Source organism: Eurypyga helias, unplaced genomic scaffold (genome assembly GCF_000690775.1).
Source record: "Eurypyga helias isolate BGI_N326 unplaced genomic scaffold, ASM69077v1 scaffold7987, whole genome shotgun sequence".
NCBI lineage: Eukaryota > Metazoa > Chordata > Aves > Eurypygiformes > Eurypygidae > Eurypyga > Eurypyga helias.
In genome coordinates this window covers 23,340-38,597 of record NW_010263654.1, presented here as the reverse complement: position 1 = coordinate 38,597, position 15,258 = coordinate 23,340, and the positions used below count along the sequence as shown (strand labels likewise).

The window sequence follows — 15,258 nt, the reverse complement described above, 5'->3', positions numbered from 1 at the left end:
GGGCTGTGTCCCTTCCCCTTGTCATTGGAGGGCATGCTCTGAAACAGCCAGCACTGCAGGGAGAAAGACAGAGGGACCAAATGGCTCAGACTGTTTGATTTTAATCCTCTGTTTTGGCCTTGGAGGCTCTTCTCTAGTTCCAGACGATGTCTTAGAAAGCATTGCATGGCAGGACAGAAACAGAGGTGAATTTAACCCATGGCATTTAGGGCCCCCATGCAAGGCAGTGCTTTCCTTGCCCCTTCTGCACAAGGAAAATTGGCTTTCAGGTTGTTACTCTATGGAATGCTAATTTCAGGAGTATTGTTATAATTGGGTGTCGGTACACCCGCAGAGCTGTGACAGCTTGTTTGAAACCCTGGGAGAATCAGTACATATAAGGAAGTCACCTGGTTATTGTGAATGAGATTTGAGTCAAGATCAAGCTCTTCTGAGTTTCCCTTGTCTTACCATGCCGTCAAGCTTGAAAGAAAACAGCTAAATTAAGTTAAATCTGGTCAGCAATGTAGAATCTGTGAATAACTTCGCTTAACATTGATTTTGAGTTTCTCATTTTAGACTATGTACTACTCTTTTCCTTCATCTGAACCCATCACCATGAGCTGCTCCAGCAGCTGGTATCTCCGTAGAACGGACAGTGATAATCGCAGAGAAGCCCCCTAGGCAATTTCTTTTTTTTTTTTTTTTCCTAAAATGGGTAATGGGGATGCACATGTCTGTAGCCATTCAGTGTTTCTGTCAGTAAATCTGACCAAAGGAGTAGGAGACGTGCACATTTGCAGGTTCCCACGTCTAGGGCAGATCAGAGCAGAGGCAACAGGTCTAAACTGCTGCGGGACAGGTTGAGGTTAGCTATTAAGAAAAGCTTTCTAGCAGAGAGGATAGCAAAGCCTGGGAATTGGTTGCCTGGGAGAAAGATTGCCTGCTGCGGATGCCGTTGTTCAAGGTCATTAAGCACAGCTTAGACAAAAACCCATCAGGGGTGACACTGATAATTTATTCCTGTCTTAACGCAAGGGACAGTGAGTATGGTAGCTTCTGGAGATGTCTTCCAGCGCCTGGGAGTTTAATAGGGTTCTTCAGGTAGCGTGAATTGTACCCAATAACAGAGCCAGGTGGAAATATGCCACCTATCCTACAGGAAAATTTGCTGTGTCTTTTCTCATCACAAATAAGATTACCCAGAGGTTCCAAAAGCTACCTTGGGGAGTGGTAATTCATGTGGCTGCTTCCCTCTGCCTGGTGGATCTTGTCTTTGGGTCTCTATGATCTCTGCCTTTGGATCTATCAGCCACACCATGGTTCCTGATGAAAATTCAGTGATTTTTGGCCCCAAATCCCCCATGAAAACCTTTTTTAGGAGAGGGGAGGAAAGGCAGTTTTCCAAAAGGGAAAATCAAGCAATTTCTGTGTGTGAGGAATGGAGGTTCTTTAGATCAAGGATCAAGATCCTCAGTGGAGCTGGGGCACATCTTGCTGGGTTCGGCTGCTCCCCTGGGTGATCTGTCTGCCCCTTGTGAACATGGGTGTGGAGAGGAGGGACCTGGATATGCCCTTTGCAAAGTCCACCTGCAGTCACACTCCTCAAGCTCCTCTACTGTGCAGCCTTGGTGTGCCTGGACCCGGGCATACCCTGCTGTCCACCACAGGAGCCTCTGACACAACTCCCTTCTCCTTCAGTCGCCAGCCCCGGAGTCCCAACTTGATCCTGATGCTGAGGAGGAGGAGTTGAAGAGGAAGCTGGAGGAGTTAGCCAGCAACATCAGCGACAAAGAAGTCTCTTCTGAAGAAGAGGAGCCTAAGGAAAACAAGAGAGTGAAGAAACCAGAGATTAGTTCCTCGAGTGATGACATGGCCAGAGAGGCTCGAAAGGTAATCTGTGTCCTCCCACCCAAAGGTAGTTCTGGGCTCTGTCTGTGGTTCTTTCTGCCCTCAGTGGCTTATAGCTTACACTGGGGTAATGTCTCTCTTGTTCTGTCCCATGCCTCCACCTCGATGCCTCCCAGGGCTGTGGTGTGTCTGACTCGGCTGCCTGCTACAAGAGTGTCAAGGAATAGGGGAGTCCCAGGGTGTTGGATCTGGACATTTGTCCTTGTAGGATGTCCCCAGTCTCATCCAAGTCAAAAGTAAAGTCTACTGCCCATCAGGTGGAGGTACACAACCTCCGCATCTATCTAGAAGAGTAGCCTCAGGATTTGGATGTCATTACAGAAGGGAGAGTCCTGGGGTGAGAAGAGAGCTCAGTGATGATTTATTAGCAGCAGCATTTGTCAGATACCTGCTACAGCTTGAAACGTCTCTTCCTGTTCTGTCAGTGCTCCTGCACTAGGCCAGGGACTCCCAAAATCCCCGGTCCCACTGTCACTCAGAGGTCAGTGCCTCCAGTTCTTACAGCACTGTGCTGGCTCCTGTTCCTTGCTCAGTGGTGGGATGTGGGTCAGGGAGAGAAGGGATCACAGTGTCTCTATACAGTCCCATTCCCATCACCCTGGAGAGTCCCTCACCCGTGCTGCAGCTCTGATTTATCCCCCCTGCCTGCTGGGTGCATTTTGGAGACATGCTTTTCCCCCGTGTAGGGCTGAGTGACAGTATCAGGGATAAGCAGCTGATGACAGCCCAGGTGACTCAGACACCATCAAAGAAAGGGAGACCTCGAGTGTCTCCAGTTGTGCGGAGACGGTCCATTAGCACAAAATGGAGAGGTCAGCGTTCCGTGTTGGGTCTCTAATGGCTTATTTGTTCAACCCCTCCCTTCCGCCTTGGTGGCGGATGGGGTACGTGTGCGTTTGTGCTGACACATCCGTCACGGCCCCTCTTCTCTTCTGTAAAGCTCCTTTCATCCGGGGTTACGGAGACTTTCATGATGCCCTGAGGCCTCTCTTTAATGTGCTTTTGTTTCTCAGCCTCACAAGGCGAAACCCAGCTGCTGCTGGGCTTGGAGAGAGTGGGTGCATGTACACACGTGGTGCTTTCAGTGACTCTGCCTCCAGTATGAGTCCCTGCATGGTTCTACTTAAAATCTCCAGACTAGAGCAAACAACCATTCCCAGGACAGCTTCCTTCACAGTTTTGGGTACTGTTTGCTGTGCTCGTAAGAACACTGGATCAGTGGTGTGCTACATCCTTATCAAAACCCTCCTTCACTGCCTCCTTTTTCCTGAAAGCTGCTTTTAGATGCTTGCTGCAGCCAGACTTCACTACCAATCATCGGTTGAACGATGTGCATTCTCTCAGTAACCATTTCCAGTTAATTGCAGCGCAGGGGATAAGTGGTAATTCACCAAACCAGAGTAACTTAATTACCGCGTGAGCTGCTGATTTGCAGCAGGCAGAGTCTCCAACCCTGACTCGTGCTGAGGAACAAGGTGTTAGTGGGGTATCAGTGTATGCTGCTTGGTTCTTGTAAAATGAAGCTTGGATTCTCCAGATTTGTTGCTTTCTTAGACCAAAACTGAGCTATAAAGGAGGGAGGATACAGTCACTGTTGTTGCCTCTCAGTGGGGTCATGCAGGCAGGTAATGCAGGAGCTATATCATCGCTCTTCAGCAGAGAGACCCAGCTGGGTTGTGACAGCGCAAGCAGAACCAAATCTGAGAAGTGAAGCAAAATTTGTCTTTTTGCATCACGGCAACACTCAAAGTGTCAAATTCCTCAGTGCAGTATTGAGTTACAAATGCCTGCGGTGATGTAGATGGACCAGCCTTGGTCAAAGGCTATGTCAGTGTGGATTTTTTTTAAGAGCAACTTCATTTATACCAGATGCAGGCTTGGATTTTGCATTGATTCTGAGTTTGGTTTTATGCGAGTCTGCTCTCCAGTCAGGAGGAAGTCTTCTAATGGGGGAAGACTGTAAGAAAAGCACACCCTCCCAATGGAAAATGTGGAAGGAAAAAAAAAAACCAACCCTCTGCTGTACCATGAAGGCACCATAAAATGATAAAAATATCAGCTGGACTGAGTTAGCTTGTTCTTTGCAGGATGGCCAGCCTGGAAATACGAGCAGTTGTAAACACAACTGTTTGTCGCCAGTGCCTATATCACCCCCATCTCCTTGGTTTCTAGGGAATTATCAGTTAAGAGAGAGATGATGAGTTTCTTCAGTGTATTTTTACCCGTGCTTAGTGCCTTATCAAGCGAAAGTCAGCATTTACGAGCGTTATTGCCGTCAGTGCTCCTTGGGGTGGGGAGAAGGGGACATTAGTCCCAAGTTCTGGCAGTGTGGCAATACGATAATTTTATGGGTTGGATTTGGGGTGGGTTTTTTTTGGTTTTGGTTTTTTGGTTTTTGGTTTTTGTTTTTTTTTTTTCCCCACACACACAAACTTAAGGAGTTATTTGCATCCATGCTCAGGCCTGCTGAAGTGTAAAGCAATATGCTGCAATTAGACCCTAACTGCTGAGTAACGGGGTGGCCTTCAGGTGGCCAGGTGCTGCTGCTGTCAGGCAGCTCTGGTAGCACCACTTCCAGGGAGAAACACATCCCTTGGTAACCTCTTTTCCAAGCCTTTTGAGATGACTTCTTTTGTCCCAGCCATCCTCCAGAAAGCACAGGCTGAGATCAAAGCTCTGCTTTAGCCACGCGTCCGTCTCCAGTGGAGAGCCCTTCAGGAACAGTGTAAGGCCTTTAATTACCGCTTCTCCATCTCCTGAAGGTCTCGTGCCCCTTACACCCTCAACTTGTGCTGTTTCATACACCACATTAAAATAATGTCCTTATTTTTTTTTTCTCCCCCGCCCCTGCTCCCACCCTCTGATTTGGCTGTGCCGGGCGTTTGCAGAGGTCGTCGGCTCAGGCTTTGAGTGAAATCACAGCCAAAATACTGAGAGCTGTAAACGCCACGGAGAAAGCGGTGTGCGAGTCGTTGCATGGAGAGAGCCAGTGCAACAGCAGCTGTGCCCTACCCACGGGGCAGCTTCCCAGCCTAGGAGACGGGAAAGAGGTGGCTGGAGAGTACCGTGAGCTTGAAGAAAACGTAAGGTTCACGGGAGCTTTCTGCAAGCAGGGAGGGCATCAAGGGTGTGGGAATACAGAGGAAACCCCCCAAAATTTCTGGCTAGTGGTTAGGTCAGCATCAAAGGGATGGGCACCACAGAGGGATTAAAGAGTCTGGTCTTGTCTGAGGGTGTCCAGAGCTGTGTTACGAGGGAGATGGCACAACAGCAAGTGCAGATGCGCTGTCTTGTGGGTTCCCTTGCCTGGGTCCCTGGTTTCCTGTGGGTTAGTGCCAGGGAAAGGGGATGAGTGTGGTCCCCAGCTTGCTGTAGCATCGCTTTGCTGGACGCGAGCGGTCCTGTGCTACAGCTGCAGCAAAAGCTACGTCTCCCACACTGTGTTTCATTATGGCTTTTACAAATGAGGATAGTGCGACTTGTTTGCTCGGGCTGGCTTGTGCCTGGGGCTGATGGGCTCATGCAGGTGATGAGTTTACATCTAGAGCATAATCCCCTGCCAAGGTCTGTGTGACTGTGAAGCACCGACAATTTTTTTTTTTTTTTTTTTTAAAAAAACTGTGCAAATCGATTCCTGGTGGGAAATGGATTGCATCCGCAATGCCATTTACCAAGCTGCAAAGGAACAGTTCAAGGATGGGGCGAAGAGTCACATCTCCACCTGGGTGGTCAGGTTGGGTGTCAGAAACACCCTGCGATGGGGAGCAGGTTTTCATAACACGCTCTGCGGCTCATCTCCCGTCAGGGAAATCTTATACATAAAAGCAGGGAGCTGCTGGGAGCAGAGTGTGCTCAGAAACTGCACCACTTGGCTGGTTTCTGGCCAAACGCAACGTCCCAGGGGAAGAGGGGTGGCTGGATGAAGGCTTTGAGGTGCTCCCGCTCCAGGGAGAATGGGCTGGGGCTGGAAAGGATGTAAGCTTTTCAGCACAGTGGCACTGCCGTCAGCAGCGAGGCAATGGGTAGATGATGGCCCCAGGAGCTGCGTGCTCATCCTTAGAGGCCACGGCTGAGTCACAGCTGGCTCGCGGCTCTGCGAGGGATGCCACCCACCTTGGAGGGCACCCAGGAGAGCTTGATGGACCAACAGCAAATTGTGTCACTGTGACTCACTTCAATGATAGCACCTGCCATCCTTTGCAACCTGTTATGGCCTCGGGGTTTTCACTGGGATGGGCATGCCCTATGGGATGTGGGGAGCCTTGTTGTGATTTGGGTGGATGCTCAGTACTTCGGTGCATGCAGGGGGCTTGTGCCAGGTGGTTTCACACAATACCCAGCCCAGGAAAAGTGGAGAGGGCTGGCAGAGCAGGAATTGTGCTAGCAGTACCAAGATTTTGGGATCAGGCAGCAAAATCATGGCCACAACCCATCTGATCATCTTCCACGATTGCATCCAAATGTATTAATGCCTCCTAAACTGCCTTGCTTGGACTTGCATCCTTGTAGTAGCCCAGGAGGAAGCAAGTGGCAGCAAAACCAGTGGGTTTATTGGGCCAGGTCCTCTTATCCTTCTTATCTAGACAGCACAGATAACACATCATTTCCCGTAGTCACCATGCATCCCCAATCAGCACTCCCTGGTTCGCCCCACCGCTGCACTGGGCTCCGCTCACACGCGTGTTTGCTGGGGCTCTTGGCTGGGATCATTCCTGGGTGTCCAGAGCACTCCCTGTGCAAAGCTGCCTTTTGCAGGGGTCTGGCTGGTTAACTGCCTGGGACCAAACTCCTAAACCCTGACCCTACTCCCAGGAAGCCCAGCAGCACAGATACCCTTAAAATGTCTCCTTCCTGGCTTGCTGCCACCACTGAACACGACAGCATGCGCTTGTTTGCAGGGACCTGCCTCCCTTCCGAGCACACGGCATGGAGATGCTGATGCTACTCAAGCAGGTCACCAAGTTTTTGTCCTTCCTGTGTTCCCATTGAGCCTTTTACCACTTCACCCTGTTGGTAATTGCTCTTGAAAAGCCCAGGGAAGGGAGGAAATGAGATGAAAATCCCTGCCAGAGCTGACTGGTACTGTCTGTGCTGCAAGGCGGCAGCCATAAAACAGTGGCAGAGGCTGTTATGTCTGGGGCTGCGGTGACACCAGGAGAGGATGACTCCACGGAGGCCAATTCTACAATGTGGGGGTGTTTTCTTCTTCTGTTTCAGGTGTACCTGACTGCTGGGAAGACATACCGGCTTGAGAAGACCCTGAAGGAGCTTGAGGAAGGGGCTCAGCACAGCGGCACCACTGACTCAGAGTTGTCGGAGCTGGAGGACAAAGTGGCCTCAGCAGCTGCTCAGGTGCAGCAGGCAGAGAGCGAGGTGAGGGCTTGGCTCTGAGAGCTGCTTGGCCCAGACCCCTGGGCCAGTGACAGCATACAAGGCCGGTGACGGATCCTCTGGCCACCATCTGTATCAGGGTATTTTTCCTTCCCTTTAAAGATATCAGACATCGAATCTCGAATTGCGGCTCTGTCCGCCGCAGGGCTGACGGTGAAGTCGGTGGAAAAGGCGAGGAAGAAGTCAAGTGGGCAGGTAAGCGTGGAGGACAGTGGGTATGAGGGGTCCCAGCCATAAGACATGCGTGCTCCCCGGATCGGTGCTGCTGCCCTGGGGTGCTGTGAAGGGCTGCCCGGCTTGCTGAGCTGAGCCCGGCTCCCTTGCTGCTGCCTGATGCTCTGTCCCAAGGCCCTGAGAGTAGATGTCTCACTGAGGATGGGGGACAGTGCTGGCTCCTTACATGCATCAAGGGAGGATTTTGTTATCTGGAGACTGGTTGTCTTCCCAGGACTGCTGCATGCACGCACAGCAGCCTGGACTGCACTCCTGCATTTCCATGCTGATTTTCTTTATAATGGTAATCCATTGGGCAGAGTTGCTGCTATGGCAGTGTGCTGCCTCTTTTGCTCACCGTAGGGTCAATCCAGGCTAAACAAAAGAAGTGAAAATGCAAAGAGAGGCAGACCAAGTAGTCTGCCTCCTCTGCATCACCAGAGAAACCTCTGCTCTTCCTCTGCCCACAGGCCGCCTGCCTCCACTCTCCCGGTCCCGCCAGCCCTGTGGAGTCTTTGGATGACGTTAAAGTGAGTATGTGTTTAACCTGTGCTGGCTAGTGCACCTTCTTGGTCTGCATGTGACACGGCATTAAGCCTGGGGACAATCAAGGTCTCCAGGGAGCTGCTTTTGAAGTGGTGGCCTCAGGGGAGAACACCTATATCCTCCTATCCCCTTGCTCCCCTTCTCTTGCAGGTGATGCCCGGACTGCAGGGGTTCAGGAAGAAGTTCAACAGTCCCCTCGAAATTGCTGGTGAGGACCATGTCTCTGCCCATGGGAGATGGGGACCTGTGGGTGGATGGGCTGGGCTTTGGGGGATGCTCAGTCCCCTCTCTCTGCCCCCAGTTGTGTGTCTGCATTGGGGGTCCCCTTCCCTCTGCTCACAGCCTCCTGTTAGGATACCTGTGGTGGGCATCTAGAAAGGAGGAGGTAGCTGACAGGCTCAGGGACAGTGATGGCAGAGCAGAGGTCAGGCTGGCTCCTGCCACCCTGGACATCTGTGTTACTTCATTTGTGGCACCCTCTGAGCTGTTAGAACTCATCTCTTCTGACAGCAATTGCTTCCTGGTTTGGTCATCTTGCAGAAGGTATCCTTGACCCTGTTGCCCACCCTCCTCAGCCACTGGTCCCTGGTGGGGACCAAAAGGGACTGTACTGCGTCCAGCTGTGGAGCCCTCAATATCAGAAGGATATTGACCACTTGGAGCGAGTCCAGAGGAGGGCCACGAAGATGATCAGAGGGCTGGAGCACCTCTCCTATGATGAAAGGCTGCGAGAACTGGGCTTGTTCAGCCTGGAGAAGAGGAGGCTCCGAGGAGACCTCATTGCAGCTTTCCAGTATCTGAAGGGGGCCTACAAGGGTACCGGGAGAGGACTTTTTACAAGAGCCTGTAGTGATAGGACAAGGGGTAATGGGTATAAATTGAAATCAGGGAGGTTCAGATTAGATGTCAGGAAGAAATTCTTCACAGAGAGGGTGGTGAGGCACTGGAACAGGTTTCCCAGAGATGTTGTGGATGCCCCCTCCCTGGATGTCTTCAAGGCCAGGCTGGATGTGGCTCTGAGCAACCTAGTCTAGTGGAAGGTGTCCCTGCCCATGGCAGGGGGGTTGGAACTAGATGCTCTTTAAGGTCCCTTCCAACCCTAACCATTCTATGATTCTATAAAAGGCCCTCCACAGCCCAGCTATGTCAAACAGCAGCTTGGGAATGCTTTCAAGTAGACAGTGACCTGAGAATTGGCACAGCAGCTTGTGTAACAGGGGGCAATCACTGGAAACGCTTTGTCCTGACTGATATCAGCGAGACGCGTTAGGAAATGACTTTTCTATTTCTCTCTTATCTCACCTCATAAGCTTAAAGGCAGAAAGAATGGCTCTCCTTCCAGATAATGGAAGATGAAGGAAGGGAAGGAGGGAAAGATCATTTAATGCAGAGAAGGAATCATGTTTCCCCTGTGCTCGCAGGCAATTAACAGTCCCGTTTCCCAAGCTGAGGCTGGTAGGTGGAAAGGTCCCTTCTCCTCGTGCTGAGGAGGAGTCATCTGCTCTCCTTCCTGCAAAGGGGCAGGCAGATAAAGGCAGCCCAAGGGACACGTCAGCCCCACGAGCAGTTACAGGGGACATGCAAATCTGGACAGACGTCACCAGGCAAGCCTAATCCCCACTGCCTGGGTGATGGGGTGACTCTGTCTCCTGACCACCCTCCCCGCAGGACAATGACTTGCAAAGTTGAGCCTGCAGATGTGAGGTTGGTGGAGGTTGGTGGCAGAGAAGGAGAGGATGACATGTAGGCCAAGAGAGTGTCGTAGGCTTGGGGGGTGAGAGCTCCTCAGAGGCTGGGCTTTTGCCACACCATGGAGGTTCCCAGAGCAGAAGTTTTGGTAGTTGACTGCTGGCAGGCTGACCCAGCTTGCACACCTGTGGGGACAGGTAACAGGACAGCCTGTGCTCAAGACTGCTGTAGGCACAGTCCAGGAGGCATATCCAAATGAGCTGGCCCCAAAGTTGACCTGTTGCGGGCTGCTCTATACTCTGGAAACCCATGTAGCAGCAGCTTTTGCCTCCCTGTTGTCAAAGGATTCCTGTCACCCCCCTGGAGTGAGGGGGAAGTGTGGCGATGCATCCAAAACCACAGTGAGTAGGGGATAGTGAAACCTCTAGTGGGGTGGATGAGGACCTGCTGCGCATCTCTCTTCTCTCACTAAAGGTTTTGATGACTCCTTTGACCGCAACTCTATCTACCGTGGATCCCTGACGCAGAGAAACCCCAACGGGAAGAACAGGAGAGTGGAGCGGCTCTTTGCGGTATGAACCCAGCTGCCTGGAAGGATTGCTGGTCTGGGGTCCACATGGAACCTGTCTCCCTGAGCTTGTGCATAGGGATCCATCCCTCCACATGCTCCTGTCGAGGCAGAAAAGCCCCCAGCTCTTGGTGTTGGTCTTGCCACGCTGGCTGGTGAGGGCAGGCACACCTGGGCATCACCCCATGAGGTCTGGGATGCTGTAAGCCCCTGTGTGGGGGGACCACACAAGATGTGTATTTTTGAATTCCCATTGTCTGCATGGTCCGTGGGATGGGGCAGGTCCTTGCTCCATGCAGTAGCAGCTGGAGGGGACAGGGACCAAGCTGACCTCATCAGCTGGGGCGGTGTGGGCACCGGGGTGAGATGAGATTTCTCCTCAGCTGAGTTTTCCTCCTTGCAGAAGCCTGTGATGACCCACCTGTCCTGAGGAGAGGGGAACCCTCCTGCCACCGCATTTCACTGATGACACAAGACCTCAGCACAAAGCCTCGCTGCCTTCCCCACAACGCTTGCTCTTCCTTCTCCCGTGCCCATCTCCCCCTGAAACCCCAAACAGGAGGGAAGCCAAAGGCTGTGGACAGGGGTCTTGCTGGGAGATGCTGGGGAGAGGAGTGAGGTGCTTGGGGTGTGGACACATGGACAGGGGCCCTCATGGGAAGATGCAGGCATGAGACCTCAGCTTTAGGCAGCTCTTTGGCACTGGGTCAACCAAGGGGAACAGAGGGGTGTAGAGCAGGACCAACCTCCCTGGGGGGAGCTGGACGATGGTGTGGCTTTCCAGAATGAGGACTGGGAGCACTGACATGACCCTCAGTTCATAAAATCTGGTCCCAGCCCTTGGCAAAAGGCCAGCGTCATCTGCTACAGTCATCTCATCGCTGTCAGGGCCTCTCCCTGCTCTCTTCCAGTCTGGTGCTGAGCAGGGACAGGAGCTGATAGCAGGTACAGGATGCCTGTGGGGTACTCCAGGGTAGAGTGAGGGACTTGAGCATCCCAAGCTTGGATTGGCATCCCAGCACTAGTCCCAACTCCCTGTGACGTCCCTTGGAGCATCACTTCCCTGGGTAGTGAAGCAGGGTGAGAGCAGTGCCGGCTGCCTCCCAGCCAGCACTTGGCCAACAGATCTTTGCACAAAGCTATGCAAACACCCATTGAAGCTTCTTGCCACCGTGCCTGAAGTGGCTGTGACCATGTGGGGACATGAGTGAGGTGAGGCTTGTAGGAAGCAGTGGCAAGAAAAGTGGAAGAGAGGCTGGAGGGCTTTTTGGGAATTGTTTTGTTTTTCCAGCTCTTGAAGATGGCCTCTCTCCCTGCAAGGTTGTACCAGCAAGTTCAGGACTCCAGCAAGCAGAGCTAGATGCTTCTCTGGAGGCCCTCCCTCCTCTGCAGATTGGTCAGCCCCTGCCAAGAGGTGCTTTGTGGGTGAGCATGTCCCTGATGATGAGGTTGTAGGACCATCCAGCCCTTTGGAGGCTCTGTGATGGCCTTTGGGGGCTGTGGTGGCCCTGGGCTCCTGCCAGGTGACAGCAAGCATTGGTAACGCCCTCCAGAGGTGTTATTCCAGAGATCCCAAACTGTTTGTTTTCCTCCAGCATTTAATTCTCCACATCCACTGATCCCAGTGGATCATTGCCCAGCTCCACACCCATGCCATTGGGACAGAGAAGGAGGTTCCTTTATCTTGCAGGAAACTTCGGAGGAGGTTCATGTCAAAAAATTTTGCTTGGTAGTTGTTGGTCCCTGTCCTTTATAGCCCCCACCTCCCTCCCCCCACAGCAGGTGATGCAGGGAGTGGGGATGTCAGACTAATGCCAGCAGTTTCCCATTGGCCACTCAGACTGGATCATTTTAGGCTATTTCTGTGCATCTGAACTAAAACAATGTTAATTATGAGCCACAGTGTGAATTCTCAAGCAAGTAACACGTACGTTTGGCTTTGGTAGTAGTAGACTGCTGACTGCCTAGAAATTGGTCCCACGGTCATCCCAGAGCAGTCGTGTAAGAACATAGTCTGAGCTGGAAACAAAACCAGTTTCATATTTTAAAATCAAATCCTTCTGGCCTGTAGTTCACAAGGGTAAGTGCAAACCCCCCGCTGTTGTAGAAACTTTTCCCAGACACCGCGGCATTGCCGGGTGCCTGTTGCTGCTCAGCCGGCCTCGGTGCCAAGATGGCAACTCCTTGGCGGGCAGAAGGGAGCTACACCAAGACCTGGGCAACGCTACGGGTTGCACCCACCCTTCTGGTGTCAGGGTTCAGCCTTGGCCCTAACTGCACCCCTTGCTGTGACCGGTTTCAGCTGTAACTCAAGCCCTGCCACACAGCCACTCGGATGCTTGACCCTGTGAAGTCCTTGCAGTGAGCCTCAGCAGTGGCTGTAGTCACACACCTTGTTATTTGCCCGTTTCCTGCCCCATCTGCCTGCATAGAGGTTATATATCTGTACACTAAATCATGCAATAAAGCCAGTTTTGTGTCCAGAACCAAGGACCTGTTTTGCAGTGTTCTTTCAGCAAAGGCTCCTTCGGCTCTCCTTTAACCAGCCAGTGCATCCCATGCTTTAAAACTAGGCAGCTGAAAGCAGACAGGAGCCAAATCAGCAGCATCTAGGCAGAATGGGGAGAGATGGGGATGAATGGGATAGCAACATGGCTTCCCAGACGCTGGTCACAGAGCCGTGGTGGGATAAGCATAGGTCAGTGGTACCCAGCGATGAGGCCAACCAGGCAAAGAGGATGTATGGCATGGGGGTAAAGGGGGAGGGACCCTGAAACATGCTGTTCCAGCTTGCTTAGAAACCCCAGGAGCAAATCTGTGAGCCGAAGCCACCAGAAACACAAGCCCACAACATCAAGGGGTTGCTATAAATCTCTATTAAATGACAGCAACAACCTTGGGGTGGAGGGAGCCCTGCTGAGCCCAGGGTCTGGGTTTCCTTGGCTGATGGGGTTTTTCCTCCTGTTCATCCCTTTCCGCGGCCCCCACTCTCTGTCCCATGCTGCTTCCATGACCGTCCCCAACACTGGCTGTGCTCAGGCATCGGAGCTGAAGGCAGCATGGTATGGAGATCTGTCCCAGAACAATTCCAGCCCCATGTGGGACTGGCAGACAGACCCCACTGCCTGCACCCCACTAGTTATAGTGTCTTGCCCATCTTGCCAGCACAGATAACTCCTTGTTTTGGGGTGTCACTTAAAATCTCAGTATCTCCAGTTTTGCTTGGGGGTGGATGTGTGTTTGGACCCTGACCAGCTGGGGACCTGAACTGGCTCCTCCAGCGTTGCATCCAGCAGAGCATCATCAGAAGTCTTTACCTGGGGGTGGTTTAACCCATGTAAAGAACAGGAGAACTGAAGCCCCCATGCTGCAGGGATGAGCCTGCTCCTACCAGTCCATGTGCCCCCAGACAGTTTCCTCCTCCACATTTAACTTTCTGATTTCCTTAAAGAAGATTTTGGGGGGCAGTTTGAAGGTGAAGGGTGGTGGCACCTGGCGTAAGCCCTGCTCTGGAGCTGGTTCATGGCTGTGGGACCCTAGCGGGTGGGCACAGCATTTGGGGTGGCATCATCCACTTGACCCTCTGAGGTGGGTTTTGAGTGAGGGGTTCCCCGTGATCACAGCGATGGAGCAAAAAACTTTGCTGAGTCGAGTACAGGGATTAACATATTCCCAAGCAATCTGCCTCGGCCAGTGGAAGATAAAATGCTGGTCCCTTCTGAGTCACGAAAATCCCTGTGCTGATTTGATGAGCAGGGACAGCGGGGAGGGGAGATGCCCCCTTGCCGGGGCTCGCCTCTGACATCAGCACACAACCGGCCATAAAAGCGGCAACTGGAGGGAACTCCGACTCAGACGGCGGCCGCTGGGCTCAGGGGGACGGCAGCCGGGCACCCTGCCACGCCACGGTAAGTGACACCCAGGCGGGGATGGGAGCACCAATTTTCCCTTCCTCTCCCAATGCTTTTGTTGCTAGATAATTTCCCACACGCTGCTTTGTCTCTCTGTGTGTGTGTCCCTCTGTCTGGTCGGCCGGCTTTGGGGTTTCCTAAAGGGGGGGTGTAAAAGATGGGTGGTTGAAGCAAATCTGAGCTCCCAGGAGCCTGGATGGGCTCCTGCCCGGCGTGCTGCAAACTTCCCCTTTGCAAAACTCCCTAGAAATAAAGCTGCGGCTGCCTCCTGCTGATCCTGTCTATCCTGCTTCTCTGCTCCCTGCCCTGCTCCTCTGCTCCTTGCCCTGCTCCCTTGCTGCAGGTGGCTGTGCAAATCGAGCCCATCACTCAGCCTGTCTTGCCCGGTCCCACTCATTGCCCCAGCACCATAAAGCATGTTACAGGGTGCTCCTAGGTTTATTATTTTGGCAACCGGGTCCAGGGGTGGGTGCCCAGGGCGCAGAGGTGGCAGTGGCCCATCCATCACCCAGCAACTGGCAGCAAGACCCATTTGTGCCTCCAGCCCTGTGTTTTGGTGCTGGCCTCTCTCCCCGTCTCCTGGATAGGTGGGTGTCCTGGCCAGAAAGGGTGATGCCAGGCCTGGCCTAAGGCACTAGGCTAGGACAAAAACCTATTTTAATGAATACAAGTTTTGTACAACTCATGTTTGCAGGGGAGATTTCCCCTTGGGTTTTGGTCAAGCTGCTCCATGCCCTTGGCATCACTGCCCGCTCCAGAGATGCTCCAATGGGGATGGCAGCCCCATGGCAGCAGCAACACAGTCACCCCATCCTCTCCATCACAGCCTTCCCCCCTGACGGGGAGATCACCCTGCAAGCATTTAACCTAAGCTCCATGTCTCCGCAACAGCCAAACCCCTTTGCTCCCACGGCCGTGTTGGTGGCCACCGTCTTCGTGGTGCCATCGGGAAGTGACGTGGGGGGCTGGGAGGCTTCGGGCTGAGCCACCACCAACGGAGAGTGCCAGGGATGAAGCTGGGGAACGCCTGCCTCCTGTGCCTGCTGCTGG

At 52.8% G+C, this 15,258-nt stretch overlaps 1 protein-coding gene across 1 annotated transcript in view; it reads left to right on the top strand.

The window, feature by feature from the left end:
* Nucleotides 1–10,727, top strand: part of MLPH (melanophilin) — a 26,359-nt gene extending 15,632 nt beyond the window's left edge. Inside the window, exons 9-16 of the mRNA XM_010156120.1 lie at nucleotides 1,681–1,872; nucleotides 4,779–4,973; nucleotides 7,108–7,263; nucleotides 7,384–7,476; nucleotides 7,965–8,024; nucleotides 8,191–8,248; nucleotides 10,204–10,301; nucleotides 10,701–10,727. Of these exons, the coding sequence (XP_010154422.1) occupies nucleotides 1,681–1,872; nucleotides 4,779–4,973; nucleotides 7,108–7,263; nucleotides 7,384–7,476; nucleotides 7,965–8,024; nucleotides 8,191–8,248; nucleotides 10,204–10,301; nucleotides 10,701–10,727 (879 nt within the window). The remainder of the gene's footprint in view (nucleotides 1–1,680; nucleotides 1,873–4,778; nucleotides 4,974–7,107; nucleotides 7,264–7,383; nucleotides 7,477–7,964; nucleotides 8,025–8,190; nucleotides 8,249–10,203; nucleotides 10,302–10,700) is intronic.
* Nucleotides 10,728–15,258: the final 4,531 nt, after the last annotated feature.